This window comes from Boleophthalmus pectinirostris, unplaced genomic scaffold (genome assembly GCF_026225935.1).
Source record: "Boleophthalmus pectinirostris isolate CB_2022bp ecotype Guang Dong unplaced genomic scaffold, ASM2622593v1 HiC_scaffold_2, whole genome shotgun sequence".
NCBI classification, from domain to species: domain Eukaryota; kingdom Metazoa; phylum Chordata; class Actinopteri; order Gobiiformes; family Gobiidae; genus Boleophthalmus; species Boleophthalmus pectinirostris.
The window spans coordinates 18,411,365-18,431,456 of NW_026571152.1; the positions used below are offsets into that span (position 1 = coordinate 18,411,365).

At 37.8% G+C, this 20,092-nt stretch overlaps 2 protein-coding genes across 4 annotated transcripts; both read left to right on the top strand.

The window, feature by feature from the left end:
• On the top strand, positions 1–6,643 carry LOC110166853 (mixed lineage kinase domain-like protein). Its single transcript, XM_020932173.2, has 11 exons — positions 1–79; positions 2,206–2,655; positions 3,022–3,120; positions 3,271–3,448; positions 3,991–4,091; positions 4,272–4,407; positions 4,482–4,566; positions 4,751–4,893; positions 5,640–5,689; positions 5,841–5,999; positions 6,086–6,643. Exons 2-11 carry the CDS (start codon positions 2,208–2,210, stop codon positions 6,139–6,141), a joined length of 1,455 nt encoding a protein of 484 aa, XP_020787832.1. The 5' UTR covers positions 1–79; positions 2,206–2,207; the 3' UTR covers positions 6,142–6,643.
• A 383-nt stretch (positions 6,644–7,026) lies between these two features.
• rfwd3 (ring finger and WD repeat domain 3) lies at positions 7,027–19,975 on the top strand. 3 transcript variants are annotated; one of them, XM_055155679.1, is made up of 13 exons: positions 7,027–7,298; positions 8,304–8,545; positions 8,710–8,972; positions 9,619–9,674; positions 10,084–10,287; positions 10,364–10,455; positions 10,779–10,893; positions 12,014–12,260; positions 13,057–13,207; positions 13,911–14,087; positions 14,638–14,852; positions 16,984–17,198; positions 18,391–19,975. In XM_055155679.1, the coding sequence occupies exons 2-13, from the start codon at positions 8,304–8,306 to the stop codon at positions 18,532–18,534; spliced, it is 2,121 nt and encodes a 706-aa protein (XP_055011654.1). In that variant the 5' UTR covers positions 7,027–7,298; the 3' UTR covers positions 18,535–19,975. The 3 variants fall into 3 exon arrangements, with proteins under 3 accessions (XP_055011654.1, XP_020787812.1, XP_055011655.1); XM_020932153.2 differs by having other exon boundaries at positions 7,027–7,223; XM_055155680.1 differs by lacking the exon at positions 7,027–7,298 and adding an exon at positions 7,891–8,026.
• The last annotated feature ends 117 nt before the right edge of the window (positions 19,976–20,092 follow it).

The window sequence follows — 20,092 nt, forward strand, 5'->3', positions numbered from 1 at the left end:
AGAGGAAACTGCTGTCACAGGAGGTGTTACCACATGGTTTCATTTTGAGCTTTGGTGGAGACAGGATTTCTGATTGCAGGTAAGTGCGGTTGTCTTTTCTCTGTAATCATATTTATAGTGTTTTAGTTAAGAAGAGGGCGTGTCCACTGCAGTGAGGGTCGATCTCAATAACCCTTACAGCTGTATTGTGTAAACTAAAACCAGACCAGAATGTTACAGGAACAACTCAAATCATAAATGAATGTAACTGCTTATATAGTGGGGATTTAGGGTGAGAGAGCTATATAATATGATCAAAATAAAGTGATAACTGATTCATAATGATGAGAAAGGCCCATTGTCATAGCTATTGACTTTTTTTAAAAAAGTGAAACACAGAACTATTTTATTCTAAACAGTTTACAGTGGTCCAAAGTTATTCCTCACTTACCTTATGCATATAAAGCATCATAATTGCTCACAGTGATGAGTTTATAAGCACTTTTCTGAACTTTCACAGGCCAATGCAGAGTTTTGCCATCACTGTAATGCTAACAGCAACTAGCAAGCTAACCACACACTTGCTCATTCTCACAGAAGACAGCACAGAATCTGTAATATTGTAAAACCAATTTTGCTCAGATACATGTAAGCGTTGTGCACAGGCCCTTTAATTTAACCTTTAATCTAGATCAGCCCTCAAATGGTTACTACAAAATGGCCTCAAAAAAACATTGTTGCTGCATTTGCTTGATCTTAAGTGATCTTAAACAGCATCTTAAAAGCATTCACTCAACAGCACACACCATGTTAGCTTAATGCAGCCTCAGTTGAATGGTTGACATTTGTACAAACAGCAGAACATGTCTCAATGAGTCCTCCCATAATGCTATTTGACTGAGACATGTTGAGCATAAGACCTGCACTTCTGTCCCACAGTTGGTACAATCCCTAGGCACTTGCAAACTTGCAAAGATTGAGGTAACAGCCAATCACAGTTTTGGCAAAGGTTTAAAAGAACACCAAAACACTAGATGGAGATGATATTGGAACATTGAATGGAAACATTGCAGTAGGTTCATACATTTAAAAGTATTATCTTGGTTTATAAGGTGATTAATCTTCCAATGATATTTTAGCTTAAGTTGTAGGCCTACATCTTAGTTGATTATATTATTTCTACCTACCCTACATACATGTATTATCACAGCTTTAGTGAATAGATCTGTTCAATCACACCTTTCTGACCTTAATTACTGTGTTAAAATAAATACATATACTAATTATTAATGACTAGACTTCTCTCTCACACCTGACACCCTAAAGACAGGATTCAGTTACACTGCTACTCAGGTCATTCATGCCATCAACATTTCAGAAACAAAATGGATGTTAAAAGCATTGACCATTGATGTATTGTTTGGAGGGCCATTTATGGGTACTATCCCTAGGCCGGTCATGATAACAAAATTTGAGGCACAATATATTGCTACAGAGAAATATTACAATAAACAGTAATATTGAAACCACTTTATGCCACTGACACAAAGCAAGATAATCACAAGAAACCGTTTGTAAATAAACTGTATCATTAAGTGTATGGGCTTCAAAAGTAAATGGCAAAAGGAACCAATAATTAGCCATAGAAGTTACTTATTCTACCCTCTGCAACCCAAATCTCACATTATTGCATGAAAATGGCAAAAATCTCCCCTCTGTTTACATAGAAAATGTCAACACAATAAATATTAAACCAAATATTAAGCCATTAAACCAAAACATATTGTTCCACTAACTGCCCATGCAGCAACATGACATAACAATGAATGAATAGATTATTGTCATTTCAGATACAGAATGCACATTTGTTTTTTACACCAGCAGTAGTTATAATATAATAATATAATAATATAATATAGCAGTATAATATTTTTTTGTAAAAATGCAAAGCAGGGTTACCACTTCTCCATTAGACACTGTGACCACCAACATTCACACCACATTCATACTATAAATAAGTGGGTGATGTGTCTTGCTTAAGGACACACCAACAGAATGCACTAGAGCCATTGCAGCCCCACCTGTTATTCCTACTGCTCTTCGAGCCAAGTACTAACCACCTGCTGAGATTAGATGAGATTGTTCCTACATTGAGCTCCATGTGTAACTGTTTTATCAGTAATTTCCACTACGTAATTGTAACCACTTTTATATTTGTCTTTATAGCCATGGACTTCATTGAGCCCATACTATCCATTGCGTCTGCTATATATGACCTGGTTGAGAACGTCAAGGCAAACAAAAAGCGCTGCCATCGTGTGGCAGATAGAGTGAAAGCTTTGGAGGAGCTGGTGCAGTCTGCGAGGAAGAGAAAAGCCATCCTCAAATCGGACGTGGTAGAGAAAGGGCTTCAGGAGCTGACCATCACCTTGACATCGGCGCGGGATCTGATAGAAAAGTACACACAGGCCAGTTGGGTCCAGCGCATTCTGAAATCCGGTAGCCACTTGGATGGATTTACCACAGTGAACGAGCGGCTAAACGATGCCTTCCAAGTTTTGTCGGGGGCGCTGCAGGTGGAGCACGGTGACATGATCTATGAAGTGTTCGAGATAAGCCACAGACAGAAGCTGGACGAGATGGATTCACGGGAAGATGACGCAGAGCTCAAGAGATGTAAGGGCTTTGTGGAAATGAGCATATTCATATCAATTTTGAATTTCTAGTCTATTGTAAACTAATAATCTGTTCAAACCCATGTACACCCAAGTAGGCCTATGTTTATTATTTTACAACACTCTTTCATTTTATTGATAAGTCTTTTTTGGTAAAATTGTGGTGGGACATTTCCACAGTTACCATGTTGACTCATTGAACTCATTAGGAAACAGATTTTTAAATGCATGGTCTGAAAACTCAAGGATAAATAAACTCAAAGAAGGTATCAATAGTTTCTACTTGCAGACATAACAATAGACAACTTTTTCACTAAACCTTTTAAGATATTTATAAAAAGATCATTCAGCATTTTCTGTTCCTCAGTACTACTGAACTACGTGCAAGTGCAGCAGGACAAGATGGATGCCATGATGAAGGAGTTTGAAGAGGTTAAAACCAATGTGGCCAAGATGGTGGACATATGTGAGTATTGCATCCCAGGCAAAACTCAAGTGTGCCTATGATTCAGTTAGTTATCGCTCAGTGAGAGACTTGAAATTACAGAAAAGAGGAAGTAAATGTAGGTCTAAAAGCAGAAGTTGAATGTTGTTTAATATGCTCTTGTTATTGCAGTGAACAAGCCCAGTGCCACAAATGAGGTGATCCGGATGATCAAACCAGAGGAGCTCAAGTATGATTTCCCTCAGCAGCCCTTCATGGTGACCCCTACCTCTGAGGTTTATAAAGGAGAGTACAATGGCTTCACTGTGGCCATCAAGCGCTTTATTGACCAGGCAGACACTAGCTTCAGGTTTGTTGTCCACTAAAAGACCATAAAAGTGGAAAAAATCTAAAGTTAAAAGTTAGTGCTATATCACTGTATAAAAGCATTGGTAACATACTCTACATACATTTAAAATACACATGAATTTTTAAATTAGTATTTAGATAAACTTAACCACTTGCACAATGTTTTTATCCTGTACTTTAAAATGTTTCAGTGGAAAATTGTCACAGATTTAATAACTTACTAACTTGCTACTTTCAGAACAGTTAAGTTGCCACCAGCTTGATTGCAATATTAAAATCACATATGATATTATGTGCATTATTAGCCTCAGCTAACAGCTCTATTATGGGAAAAAAGCAGTTGAGATAGAGATCAACCTTAACTAATACCTCTAATAATATGTTTTATGTTGCTTATAAAACAAATATGCCAAATTCTCCCCATGCCTCTATTGACCAAAATGGGTCTTTGCATCATCGACTACAACACATTCTGTCTGCTGAAACATTACAAGGCAATACAGTGCGTTTTTGTCACTTTTTACTTTGTTTTCCTCCTTTTAGTGAGATCAATAATGTTTTTAACAAGGAGGTTCAAACGATGAGGCTTTTTGAGTCACCAAACATCCTCCGAATGTTTGGCATTTGTGTCAAGAATAAAGAAGGTAAAACATTATCAAGAATTTTGCTCTTACTTTAGTTTTGTTGTCACATAATATAGTCATATAACGATTTAGCATTTTTAAGGCTTATTTTTTATTTTATGTCACTTCAGTAAAATTTGTAAATGTGAATAAAGGAGTTATTATCACCTCCTTTTACCTTTTTTTTGGCTTACTGTTTAGGTCCGTATCCAGAGTACCTGATCATCATGGAATACTGTGAGAAGGGCAGTCTCAGGCAGGTCCTAGACTCGGACTGTAAATTATCCTGGATGAGAAAAGCACGCATGTGTCTGGATGCCGCCAAGGGGTTATACAGGTGAGAGCATGAAAAAAGTTGGTCTATATATTGTACACTGGGTTTGGATTGAATGTTATTTTTATTTTTGATAGGTTACATCAAACTGAGGCTAAGTCAAAGGTCCATGGGTGCATCAACAGCGACAAGTTTCTTGTGGCTGAAGGCTATAGAGTGAAGGTACCAAAAAAATACAGAAACAAAATCAACTGGTAATACGAAATATAAATCGTAGACAACAAGGACATAAAGGTTATCTTATCTTGTTATGGTATCATAGCCCACTGTAAAGTGGTTGCTTGGAGAGCCAGATCCAAGGGAAGGGTAAATGTAAGTAAGTACTGATGTAGTTTTGTGTGTCCAGTTAGGAGGCTTTGAGCTCGCCAAAACAGAGACCTCGTTGAAAAAGAACAGACATGATCGACAGAGCCGGTCCTTGTGCTACTCTCCTCCACAAATGCTCAACAGCATCGACTACCCCTACAGCAAAGAATGTGAAGTTTACAGGTCAGACGGCTAAGTGTCTTTGTGTTTTATGAGTTCTTTATTTTATTTTTTTAAGAAGTTAAAGTCATTACAACCCTTGGACTTCAGACTATGCTTAAACCCATATCTATCTATCTATCTATCTATCTATCTATCTATATCTATATATCTATATATATATATCTATATCTATCTATCTATATCTATATATATATCTATATCTATATCTATCTATCTATCTATATCTATATATATATATATATATATATATATATATATATATATATATATATATATATATATGTACACATAATTTTTATTACGCAAAAATACTTTTAAAAATACTGCGCATTTTTACTGTGGGTGGGGGTCTCCTCTCTGCAGATCTGACTTGTGACTGACTTGTAACTTGGTCTGTTGGCATCATCTGCATGTTCCAGAAAAAAGATGTAAATATATAGATGTTTAAAGCCATACTGAGCTAAACAAAGTAATAACACCTTCATGAGATGGTGGAGTTACAATTATCAGAAAAGTTACATACCGCAGCACGGGTTTAAAAAAATAACATTAACTTTTTAGTAAATGGTGCCCACATTATTTTACCTCCCTACATTAAACCTATGTTATTTTATACCTATGTTATTTTACAGGATTTTTATTAATTTATTTTTTTGTTTTTTGCACAAGTTTAAAGTATATATGAATTATAGCTTCAATTACGTGTGAACTGACTAAAGAAGTATTACATTTTTGTTTCTTTTTAGTTTTGGTATTGTCATGTGGGAAATTGCAACTCGTCGCCATCCCTTTGAAGGTGTGTAAAGTAAAGATATTAATAAGATACATATATAGGACGAATGTATTTTGATGTTTATTCTGTCTTCACTCCTCTATCACACAAATACTGTATTTAAAATAATTTTACTCAGTGGTTGAGTTGTTGTATTGATGTTGCTGTTTTGCAGATCCAGTAACTAAAGCGAAATGGACAAATAAGGAAATGCTTGAGAGAGTGGGCAAAGAGAAATATATGGAGCCACTTCCTGAGGATTGCCCCAAAGCGCTCGGGGATCTGATCAATGCATGTCGAGCCTATGAGAGCTTCCACAGACCATCAGCTGGAGGTACACAAGTTGTGTTTTCAGATAAACAGTTTCAACAGTAATGTTAATTTATGTGTTAACAATGTTATTCTTTCATTATTTTACAGTATTGGTGGATAAACTGCGCAGTGTGGTGACACAACTACCTCTGGAATCACCGTGACCTACAAAAATCAAGCCTTTACCTTGACCATAGTAGACATATTTTATACTTTATTAAAGTATGTCAAATGAAATCAAGAACGTTTTTGTGGGAAAAACAAAAAACAAAAAACTAAATGCAAAATTGTACTTCATAAAATGTATTGAGGGAATATAACTAGCACTACGCAACTGCTGAAATATGAGTAGCAATATCTCTATCTAGTGGTAGTCAGGCAGAACTACTTGGCACCTCAAACATAGAACATTTTAAAAGGGATAGGCCTGGTGGCCAACTAAAATGTTTCATACAATAAAATGAAAATAATGTTGTGGTATGTATGTAAGTATGTATGTATATATACTGTATATACTGAGAAAGATGTGTATCTTATTCTTTGTCTTTACTAACCGTGTATGGCTGTCTGAGACTACAACAATCTTCCAAATAATTTTCTGAGCATGCTCAATTTGATGTGCTAATAAAACATAATAAAACAAAACAAAACTATGTGCCACAATAATGAGTTGTCTTGTTAGTAGGCCAGTGGGCTTCTTACAGGTACACCTTGTCATGGAGATTTGTTTGCCATGAGTAACTGTTTCATAGTAACCTATGACACTGATATTTTGCATGTAAGCATATTTAATTTGGGGTGTTTTTATTAAAAAAACAAAAAAAAAAAAAAAAAAACTGAAAATTAATATATACCTGTTCCACGCCTGTTCTGATTAACTGTGGAAACAAGCAAGTGGTGTATAGGCAAAGGTTTTTTTTTAACTTCCTGAAGTTTGGACACTTTGATGTAGCCACAACATGGATCTATCAGTTGCTGGTTGCTGCTGATACGATTATGAAATATCTTTGTTGCGCAAATGACCTTTGACAGTGACGTCCGCGCAGGATGAGGCGGGGCGAGTGGACGGGCGCCGGGAGATTCGATCCGAAGGAAAATAATGCGCCCAATCCCTGTCACAGGTTTAAATTATAATTACAAGACGATACTGCAAATAGTTTGTTTTAGCAGCAATAGGTTTATGGTAATGAGGGGAAATATCCTCCAGAGTTTTATCTACAGCGACTAAACCTCCATTTACTCCAAGGTAAGCGTCCCTCTTCGACCCGCGAAGTTAGCAAATTGCTAATCTACCTTGGCTAGTGTCTGCCCTATAACTAAGGTACGCACTCTTTCTGTGATTTACATTACGGGGTTAGATTAACAACAGAAACGTTTAATATACTTTGCCTTAGACTAACCACCTCGTAGGTGTCAGCAGCTAACTAGTTTTGTGTTTTCAATTAAAGTTAGCTAGCTATCTGTAAGCAACAAACTTCATTTTATGTTTTTCCTCTAAATAACTAGCTAATATGTAAGAGCGGTTGTGTGGGGTTTGATGAGTATATATTGGCAACAACAGACAAATTATTATTGTGATTTTACTTAGATGTCTGGTAAAATTTGAGAAGATCTGACTTATGTTTGCCCATGTGCTGTTGCCATACTCAAGATGGCAGCCCATTTTACGCATGCGCAGGAAAGAGTTCGAGACAAATAAGGCAGCAACTGCATACACAGCGTTGATACAAATCCGGCAGCTACATAATCGGTCATCTTGTGCTTTTATATAAAAGAAATATTACTTTATGACTGGTCAGCTAAATTAACTCGCCTAAAGTGCAAGTGCAACGCTTATTGCAAAGCAAATAGACACTTGTGTCCGTTCATAATTTACTTCATTAGCTTTGTTTTGCTACAAGGCCTTAAAATCCACGGTCTGGAGTGGGTCTGGAGACGGTCTGCTGTGCCGCTGTCAACAGTACGCGCGTTCTCAATGAATATACAGTATTCAGCGATCTCCAAGTACACACTTGAAAGGGACTGTTGGAATTGTGAAAGACTTGACTGGTAGTAGGCCAATTACCTTTACACTACACTATAGGCTTTGAGCCGATGGTGTGTGATGAAAATTACTCTGCTGATAAATCATTGACTGTTCGCTTTTTACCGTGTATGCCACAGTGCTTTGTGGTTTTATGTCTAATGTATTATTTAATCAGCTATTTAATCACCTATGAAAAGACTTAATGTAAGACTGGAATGGTGCATATCATTTACATTTGGGCAGGGCTTAGTTTGTGTCAGTAATTTTAAAATATATCTCAAAATAAATTAACTTTTTTAGATGGAGGCGATGGAGGTGGACTCTCCAGGGGTTCAGGGCAGCGCTGGAGCTCAGGCCGAGGCCCAGAACCCAAATGAGCCCTATGTGGTGTCAGACTCTGGGAGCAGCACAGAAGTGGAGGAGGAGGAGGAAGAGGAAGGGGACAGTGTGAGGAGACAGGTCCCTCCACGACTCCCCGCCACCTGGGCCTTCAGTCAGAGAGCTGCGGGCCGAACTACGCCACAGATACGCAGGAGACTAAGGTGAGTATTGTGATATTGTGAAATGATAAAATTCACATTCAAGATTATTATCATTTGAAATAACACTGGGAGCTCATTACAAGACTACAAGTTTTTGTTTTGATTGATAGCTTCCCAAAAAGTTGCCTTCTTTGACACTTATGTATGCTGTCTGTATTCTGAAGACAGGGCCTGAGAGTGCACTACCCCAGTCAAACGGCTGCGCCCTCTAGAGGATTTCCTGACTTCCTGCTCCGAGCTCCAGCTGCCAATGCTGCAGACCCAGAGTCCAGCAGTACCACAGAAATCAGTGACTCAGATGAGGAGGATGCCACCAACCAAGCTGCTCCAGCTGCCCTCTCCACTGGCCCTGAGACTGCCCAACCAGACCCCCCTGCTAGCCCCCACGTTAACGGGACAGTTCCACAGCCCGAAGCACAAGAACCAAGTGAGTTTGTGTGAGGGAGAGACAGTGAGTAGATTAGTGGTTATTTTCAGATTCTGTAATGTGCTGTGATGTGATGTTTCAAATGAAGCAAGTGGACAGTATTCTTGTATCTATTTTACTGTATGGCATTGTAATAATTTCAGTAAAGTGTCTATCTATTGTTAGGGCTGGGTGATATGTCAAAAAAATATTAATGAATTTCCTTATATTAATTGATCACATAAAAAGTTGGTCTTATTAAAAAACAGCCAAAATGGTGTTCAACACATATGTGTGAGTCTGCTCCAAAGCACATTTTTACTGACATGTTTGCCTGTCAGTGATTATTGAGGATTAAGGATGACTGAATCTTAATTAAAACTCAATTAATTTCACAGTCCTATGGCATTTTCAAAAGAAGATGAAATGGCATATGTGTCAGTGTACATTACCACACCATATTTACTCATATTATTTGACAAATCACCAGAAAACATTAATGAGGTCACTTTTGTAAAATTCCACAAAAATATAAAAGATATAATTTATGTATGTGCTATAAAAATGTCAAAATGAATTTACTTTGAAATATAATGTAAGTAGATTGTCATCTAAACTCGACACTCCTGGTTATATATGTATTTGTTTATCATGTTTCTGTTTTAAGGCACCAGTTCAGCTCCAACCATAGAGAGCACCGATGCTCCAACTCAAAGTGCCCAGGTAATGTACATAAATACATTTCACAAGACAAGAGAACCTATTTGTCCCACAATGTGCACATTTACGCGCTGCAACACAGAGTTTTAAGGATAGCAAAAGAATAGAATTGAGCACTCATCACTTTACGAAACTTTATTGTAATTCTGAACTAGTAGGGAATCCATGCTCGTTCGCTTTATTCATAAAACCAAGAATAATCACAAAATGGAAGTAGCGTTACATATTGGTGTTCTTATTTGAACATTCTTCCACAGAATAAAAAAGTACATTTCTTTTCTTGGTTTTATATGAATCTTCTTTATTTAAAACTTAGAGTAATATGATAAACTATTTAATTTCATCCTGTAAATGTGTCCTCATGACCATAATATTAACTGTGTATGTGATTCTTGCATGGCTGCTTGTGCAGGCAGTCCCAGAAGCTCCAGCCTCTGATCTATCTGCATCACCACACATGGAGGAGGGAGAAGGTGATACCTGCACTATTTGCTTTGAGCCTTGGACCACAGCCGGGGAGCACAGACCCTCTGCCCTGCGCTGTGGGCATCTCTTCGGCTTCACTTGTATCCAGAGGTGGATCAAGTCAGCTGGAGTGGCTGCTAAATGCCCCCAGGTTAGAATATTCAGCACAAAAAAAAAAAAAATTATAGGCTGCTTTTCCTGTATAACTGAATGTCTGTTTTATTCAGTGCAACAAAAAGGCAAAGCGGTCTGACATTGTAAAGTTGTATGTTACAAAGCTGAGAGCACTCGACAACTCTGAACAAGAGAGTTTAAAAAGGTGAGAGACTGTGTTAAATGGTACTCGAGTGAGTTCACAATTAAAAGATCTTTTTTCAGTTGGTGTTGCTCTTGCATTATAAAACTGAGTGTTAAAATAAATACATTGTTTTGTTCCAGTATGCTTAAAGTTGTATAGGCCATGGATGGAACTTTTATTTCATTGGAGGAGGGAATTACTCATTTAAAATCTTGAATCATTTTAATGACAGTAATGATAGCACTAAATGCTTGTAATTGCATTATCATTGAAATGGGCTAATAACTTGCATGCTGTATACATCATCCTCACTCATAACATGGCTTGTGTGTCTTCCTTTCCAGAGCGTTGGAACATGAGCAGTCTCTCAGGAGAAAAGCTGAACTGGAGTCAGCTCAAGACAAACTCAGACTTCAGGTGGTCACCAACCAGTGTGGACAGATGCAGAAGGAACTACAGGTACAAAGGATTTCACACAAGAAACTACAGATTTATGTTGTTAATGGAGGAAAGCATTCCACTTCAATTAACGTATTTTCTGGAGTTGCTCCGGAGTATAAGTTGCACCAGCCAAAAAATGCACAATGAAGAAGAAAAAAACATGTATAAGTCTCACTGGACTATAAGTCGCACTTTTTGGGGAAAAGTATTTTGTAAAATCAGAGACCAGGAACCGACATTTCATCTTGAAAGGCAAGTTATAGTAATAAAAACAGAATACAAAACAACAGGATGAACAAGCGTTAATATGTTAACGTAACATATTAACAGTAATTATTATTATATTATTATTATAGCATAAACAACATAACATAACTGGCCGCTTTCCGCCAGTCTCTCACAAGTTTCTCGCTCACTCCAAACTTTCTTTCTGCTGCTCCATTACCATTTTTGGCTGAATATTTCACTATTTACGGTGAGACAGCGGCTATTTCTACAGGAGGCATGTGCAGCAGAGTGCTAGTGGTAGTGGTACAGGAGTAATAGTAGTGCTAGATACTGACACACGAGCCTGGAGTGACCACCCAAACCTTAAAAAAAAGTGCGACTTATAGTCCGAAAAATACGGTAGTTACAAAGATTACTTTTTCACTCTTTTAAGATATTTCCAAGCAGTTTAGTTGCATTTGAGCACATTTTTTGGTCAAGCTGGAGTCCATTTTACAAAAGAAAATTAAATTGATTTTTTTTTTGTAGTACTGCTGGCAGAGCTAGTTTTGAATGAGCTGTGGTTAACATGCTTCTACTGTAAGAATTGAAAGGATAATTTATGGATTTATCAAGGCTGTTGAACCACATTGCTCTTCTCCATGTTCCTAAATTAATGTTTTTTATATAAATCCTATAGACTAAGTTCTGCTTTTATGGTTGTCCTTGTATTTGCAGTCCTTTCCCACACAGAGGAGTTAAGGGTTGTGCTTGTTGTTGATCTGAACCTAACTCTTTAATTTATTGTAAACTGATTTTTTTATTCTACTTTTGAACTAACCTGGCCTCTTACTCAACTGGGTGCCCTACTACTGCAGGTAAACCCAACGTAGTCCAGTTGTTTCTCACCTCTGTATTCTGTAATGTGCAGGAGTTGAGGTCTTTAATGTCCCAAACGGGTCGAAGCTCCATTCCCTCTACCTCCTCCTCTTCCTCGTCGTCGTCCTCTCTGCTCCCTGGTTCATCACAGAGAACGGATGGATCCAGAGTGGGCCAGTATGGTTTCTCCAAAGCTGTGTTGATGTCTCAGAATGGAGGCTGTCGAGTTTTGGCCTACTGCGAACCCCTGAGCTGCCTCCTGGCCTCTCAGCCCTCTCCTCATGCCACACTGATCCCAGGCAAGTCTATACATCCCATTGCATTTTTTCATTCAGGTTCAGGTGGCTGTTTTGCAACCCCTAGGTAGATATGGCTTGTAGCTTTAAAATGGGCTGATGTTCTAACAAAAAACACTTCAATTAGTGACAACAGACATTCACTTTCCGTATAAAAGACACAACTCAATCACATGGACAAATATTTGATTCTAATGAAGAGAACTAACAAACTTGTAACACGTATGTACAGAGGACTTGTGACTTGTGTGCAAGTGTCCACCTAGCTTGGCATTTTTAATGTATTGTGTAATATCTGTAGATGATGGTAGTTAAAAGACCTTATATATTTTAGATGCTAAAATGTTCAACAATCACCACTGTACGTCTATAATTTGGAGTGTGATTTGATTTCAATACTAAGGAAGATATTGATATGATTTTGACCACACTTATTAAAAAACCCTCTCTGGAAATTATTATATGAAGTAGGATGTAATTTTCAAACAAACACACAAAATGTTGTATGCATGCCATTTTATTCTCAAATATCAAATTAGTATCAAGTTTCTGTACTAGTCTTATCAGTAATAGACAACGCTAGTATGAGTGTATAGAAAATATTTTATTAATGGATCTATTAAAGCAAACAAGTCATGCTTTTTTTCTTAATCATTAATATTTTTAGTCACACGCTGTGGAAATAAGCCATAGGTTATAAGCATTTAGATACCACAGCCCACATTGACCACAGCTGACTCATTCTGTATAACATGTTGGTAAACCACTTTAAAATTTCCTTTCTATTCTCTGTTTGCAGGTTGTGGGGTGAAGAAGATGAGTGTTGTGAACATGAAAGCGAGTCAATACGTCCCAATCCACAGCAAACAGATCAGAGGCCTCTCTTTTAACAGACAGAACGACAGTCTGCTGCTGTCAGCCGCTCTGGACAACACCATCAAACTCACCAGGTATGCTGTCTGTGCAAGGTCAGATATTGTATATATATTTGTCGATGCTTTATGGTCCTATGCATTTGTTTACATTTCGCTTAAATAAAAACTCAGTGCATCATGATCTTATATTATTTTGAATGCAAAAATGTATCTTAATTAATTACACTCATGTTTGAATTTCTAACACCAGTGCAACTTTCCTTTCCTGTCCTTTTGTAACACAGGAGTATAGTATTAGTACTAGACATGATTTCTAAAGGTAGATTATATCAATTTATAGTCTAAAGAATTTTAAATCAGAGTAATTACGTTTTCCTAAAATGCACATACCAGGCCAGCAGCTGCACTATGAGGTGCAGGGCGGGTTGGCCTGTTTGCTATTTGCTGTAGTATCTTAGATTGAATACATAAAATAAAATAAATTATAAAAATAACATGCAGGTTTTTTTTTTTTTTTGATTATAAAGAAATTATCTTGAAAGAATTTTAAAAGCAGAGTTTTGTAATTTAGCAATTTATACTCCTACACTTTTTAAAGTGTTTTTTTGATATGTCTCTTCATGTCACATTAACTTGACTAAATCAAGTTAGTTCAGTTTGGTAATGAGGACAATGAATGCAAATTATTGTAAACTTGTAACACAATTAATTTAACACTAAAATGTGATCTTATGACATCCCCATTGCTGGATCTGTACTCATTGTTATGTTGCCCCAGCCTGCTGACCAACACTGTGGTGCAGACATATAACGCGGGTCGACCTGTGTGGAGCTGCTGCTGGTGCCTTGACAACAGTAACTATGTATACGCTGGCCTCATCAACGGCTCTGTGCTGGTCTACGACACTCGAGACACCAGCACCCACATCCAGGAGCTACAACCTCTGCGCTCCAGGTAACACATAAGCTTAAAATCTAAAGTTATAAGAGTGAAGGTTTGATCCCAAGTAAAATTGGTTTCTCTAAGATTTTTCCAGTGGAACCAAAATCATAATTTATTATAGACACAGGACAATATATAACTAAGCGTACAAAGTCTTTAGATCAATTTTTTTCCCATGAAAATAAACTAGGAAGTCCAGAAAGTTATATTTCTTAAAGCTGGTCACATACAAATGACAATGTATTAGATATTGTAAATGAAAAAAAATGACACCATTATAACACAGCATGACGCCTAACACCTGACAACTGACCATATAACGGTGTCTGTAATTGTGATTTGTAAAACTGTAACATTTCTAATTCCTAAACAATTAAACTACGTATTAATCCCAGTTTTGAACATTGTACTGATTGTATTTCAACCACTTTGATCTCATAAATGCTGTTTTCATATAATATATTCTGGTCTAGTAAAATATTTTAAAGCCATAAGGAATAATCTAAAAATATGTGGAAATAAAGAGATATGAATTTAGCTAAGCCCTATTTCTCATCCTCAGGTGTCCCGTTGCTTCTCTTTGTTATGTGCCCCGGGCAGCCTCCAGCTCATTCCCTTGTGGTGGACTGATCGCTGGCTCTCTAGAAGGGGGCTGTTTTTGGGAGCAGGTGAACGAAACCACCTACAGACCCCACATCCTACCTCTGGAGACCTCTGGCTGCACTGACATCCAGGTGGAGCCAGCGAGCAGACACTGTTTGGTCACATACAGGCCAGGTGAGGGCAGAGGTTACTCATGCACACTGTGAATGACACCTTGGAATATATAATTCAGTAATTTGACGGGTTTGTCCCTCAAATTTGGTATAGAAAGATTATAATAGCATTTAAAAAAAACAAAAAAAAAACTCACCAGTTTACAGAGTCTAACTTAAGAACCACTACAATGGCAAACTGTGGAGGAAACACACTGCCCTTGCACAAAAGGATAGATGTTAACTACAAACATGAAGTTACTCAAGTCTATGAACTAGGATGTAAGCACTGCATGCCAGTAGATTTTAAAGAGGTGAAGAAAGAAGGTCCCCCTCCAATCTTCACCTTTCGCGTAACAGTTGGAGAATTCTCTGCTGAAGCAGAAGCACCAACCAAAATGCTTGCAAAAAAGCTGGCAGCACAATGTATTTTCCCAGACCTGCTCCGCCTAACTCCTCCACCCGAGGAGGAGGACAGTTATTGGAGGGTAAGGAAACATAAACGCACTGGTGTCTGCTGGCGAGAACCACCCATGTTTAAGCCAAAAGAAAACCCAGTGCAGTGTCTGGATATACTGGTGACAAAGTGGCGTGGAAACCCCCCTCAGTACAGGTTATTGAAAGTGGACATGGAATCTGAGCCTTGGATCCATCATATGCAACTGACTGTAGCAGACCAAACGGTGGGAATGGGCGAGTCAAGGAAGGCAAAAAATGCTGCTGCAGTCAAAATGCTCAACTCCTTTGGTTATAATTATATTTATAATGAGCCACAACCAACTCCCCAGAAACACACGACTCCAGTTATACCAAATCGGTCTAATGAGGAGGTTACAGAGTGTAAGGAGCCTCTGGAAGAAGCAACAGAGGACACTTCAGTTCCTCAAGGGAACCATTCTGAGGTAGAAATTCAGTCATCATCAGTACACCTGGAACCATCTGAAACGCTTATAGAAAAGGCCACATCTGGCGTTCCTGTCGAAGAACCATCTAAAACACTGCATGACACATTTACAGAAGACAGAGGTAACAACCTCCACCTACTGCCTCCAGATGTTCTTCCTATGTTGGTAACAGTGGGCATAATTCAGAACGAGAATGGCATAGTCCAGTGGTGTGAAGATAAAGCACCCCCAGATAGTGGAGAAATGGCCTCTGAAGCTGCCCCAGTTCACCCACCTGAGGTGAGACCGTCACACTTGAGGGACAGGTAGAGGTAACAATGTCATAGCTCCAGAGCATGGTGTCTGATGCAGCCCAGGATGTGTCACTCGACATGCGCCAGGAATCCCGGGAGGGATCCCTGGCGCATGAAGTTACCTTATCCATCCCAACACTCAATTATCTGGTCTTATTTATCTCTAAAGATATATTTGCTTTTAAAACACCTGTAAGACATATGTGAACCCATCCCCAGAAACCTAGCATGCTTCTGACATGCTAATATATGCATGCTGTTGTTTTATTTTGATGGCTGAAATTCTCTGAATAAGTCTGGTGATGATTTATGGACTCAAAAACGGCCCAGGTGACCTCTGAACTTTTACCTGTGACATCATCTGGGAAATTCAGTTCGTAAGTGCTTACTTCCTAAACAGGATTTATCAAACAAGGGTAATTTAAGCTAAATATAACTTAAGGCAAGGGTGTCCAAACTTTTTTCATCAAGGGCCACATCTCTAAACACAAACAAAGCAGAGGGCCAATCGAGGGCCGTAGACTGGAGCTCAGTACTGTAAATAATTGAAATATGTGCATGTTTAACACGTTAGAATTAGCCATCAGACTTTATTCATGCTAAGATCTTTAAAACCACACACTAAATATTTAATACTTAGTTTTATCAAGGTAGATTTTCAAAAAACTTGCAGTGAAAAGTTAATTTATAATTGATGCAAGATAATTTGGGCCAATTCACCTGGAAGCCTGAGGGCCAAGAAAAATTTGTCTGAGGGCCACATTTGGCCCACGGGCCGTACTTTGGTCATGTCTGACTTAAGGTATGTTTTAGATGAAGGAACAATGTTGGTTAAAAGCTCAATAAAGTAAAGTCAAGCTTCTGTCAGTCAAATCACCATTTGCCTGCTACTCGACATCTAAACTCTTAAAAAATTTATTAACACTAAGTTGAAATTTTTTATGTGGTTTGTCAGGCCGCTCTAACCCTTCCCTCCGCTGCGTCCTCATGGCCCTAAACCGAACGCCACAGCAGGACTCCAGTGAGGCTCCAGCCTGCTCCTGCTCCCCTGTGCAGACCTTCTACGCCGGGACGTCCTGTAAACTTCTCACCAAGAACTCTGTCTTTAGGAGTCCAGAGGGATCAGGAACTCTGGTCTGTGCTGGAGATGAGGCCTCCAACTCAACCATGGTAAGGGACATTTAATCACACACTATCCTCTTCTCTCAAACAAACTGTCCCCTCTGACAAAGTCCATAATAAAGCTCACCAGTGTCCTGAATTTTGCTCCTAACCACATGCATTTACTGACAGAGAACTGGTTAGAGACCTTTCAATTACAGTGACCCAGGTATCATAAACGAGTGGAAATGACAATGATTATTCAAATTTGTGACTACTGACTATTCATAGTTTGAGCTAGAGCTGTACATTCACTATCCAAATCTCACCCAAATCCTTTAATCTAAACTTTCTTAAACTCAGAATAAAGACTTCCAAGGTCCTCTATCTTAATGTGCAGGACTGGTACCACAGATAACATCTCATGCTTTTCTTCCGACGCCTGATAAGACTGGAGTGGAGTGATTCAACCCCTCTTTGTCTGCTGGCTACTTTTCACTTTACCACCTGCGTGCCCTCCTTTATTCACTTACATTATCATTCATCGCATTATCTCACAAGCAGTTCGGTGCAGTAGATTTAGTAAGGGTTTTTAAAGGCTACTATGCTAAAATAAAGACTGCATAACCAATGTATTGCTTATTGCTTTGCCTACTTGTGTGCTTTAAATGCATGATTTTAGATAAATTTCCACTTTGTTTTTCCAATTGAATATTTACAGCTGACATCATCAGCATTCCTGGGGTGGGGGGGACTTAATCTAAGTTTTTTTTTTTTTTTTTTTTACATAATCTAACCAGAAATCGCTGATTTAGTTGGGACTACAGCAGGTGAACTGATTAAACTCTTAAACAAGTCTCTCACACTTAAATTTACAGTTACAAGTTAGCTAGCATTCACCAACAGTTTTTCAGTTGTCTTTTTGTTGAAAAACAAACACCTAAACAAGACCATGAATCCTTAGTTTTCAGACCATCTTAAAACTAATTTGCTATCTGTGCATTGTGTCTCCATGGTAATATTCCAATATAGAGATAGCGTACATGTAGAATACCCCCAGTCTCTGCAGTGTGTCAATAAATTATGTTCTGCTGCTAACCAGCTGCCTAACACATACACTCTACAAAAATATATTAACATCAAGTTGTAATGGTGCTCAAAAGTATCAGTTTGCATGATCACAATTGTCATGTGTTGTTTCTCATTGTAAACTTCACAGCAGTGTGTGTAAGCTTTGAACTGTCCCTCCCTTCTCCTTCAGGTGTGGGATGCTGGCAGTGGTGTTTTACTCCAGAAGCTCCCAGCCGACCTCCCTGTACTGGACATTAGCCCTTTCTCTGTGAGTGGAGAACACTTTTTGGCGTCGCTCACAGAGAAGATGCTCAAGTTGTACAAGTGGGAGTAAAATGGACACATTCCCAGACTCCAAATTGTGGAGAAAAAACAAATGCTGCTAAAGCTTTTGCCTTGGGTTTACGCATTTTCAATTCTTCAACCAGGAGCAGAGCCGCAAGAGCTGTTACATTAATTGCCTACATATTAAAGGTGCAGTATGTAACTTTTTTAGTGTAGGGTCTGCCAACTGCTTGTCTTAGTGTGTATGTTATTGCTTTGCCTTGAATAATCCACCATGCCATCATACTTATTTATTTTCATAGAGACGAGCAGTTAAGTGTAATGCTCTTTTGTGGAACTTTCCAGACAAAAGCAATATCATCAACATAGATACAGGCAAATGGCAGACCCACCATCAGAACAGTTGCACAGTGTACCTTTTAATGTGCATATAAATGTAAATAATTCCTGCCTCATCAAAACTTGCAGGCAACTAGTAGTTTTCCTGCTGAAATTGTGTGTACTTGGCTAGACCAGCTGAATGGCTATTTATAATAAAACAGCTCATGACAATTATCAGTCAACAAGAATATTTGAGAATATTTCAGTTTAATTACAGTTTTAACATTTTATTTTAGCTGATTATGGTGTTACATTTTTCACTTTGGCCTTTTCATCATAAATTAGCTACCTACAATTCAACATTTTGATTTGGCATTGCTTTTTTCAGGCTTATACTTGGCCTAAAGAGTATATTGGCTGGTTTACATGTAAAATTCTGAACCTATCAATATTTGACACATTTGAAATTAACTGTACATTTAGATACTGCATTGATTTTAATCCAATTGTTTATTCAAGGTGTGATTTAATGTGTTTGGATTGCTGACTTTGTACCAACTATAATTTATCCACACATTCTGGACATAAACAAAAAAATAACATCTTCTCTAAACAAAATGTTTGTAGTGTTGAAATTGGAGCTACACAATATATCACAACCAAATCGAAATCATAATTTGAGTTTGTGATTTGTGATTGTGATGTTCCTGTAGTTTATAATGTGCACTCTGAACAAAATGCCAGTTTCAAACATAAACCGCAATACTTAAAATAAAAAAGTTTCCAAGGATTGTTATTAATTGCATCATTATATTGTCTGTAGTTTAACATCATGTAATAATCTTACAATGAGCTACTGCAGTCCAGCTTTGACTCTGTTAAAAAAAAATACTGTATTTTGACTTGGATAATTTTGCAAACAAATGTCACATGGAAAACTACTTTAACTGATGTATTTTATTTTATTAATAGATTTTAACTGCCACAAAACTATATATATTTCTGGTATATACTTTCAGCTTTGCTCCTGGTTGAAAGCCAAGTGCCAAACGACTGCTGCCGATGTAACCACTTCCTGGTTTCGGTGGAAGTTGTGTGTAAATATATGTGTTTTATATAGACATGTTTGTGTACAACTTAAATGTTAATAAAAGTATGTGTTATTTTTATCAAGAGCTTGTGCATTGTTTTGCCTTCACTAAATTAAATCACATGAACACTGAAGTTATTAATAACAACAGGAAATGCCCTTATAATGCTACAAGACCTTTCTAAATGAAAGTGTT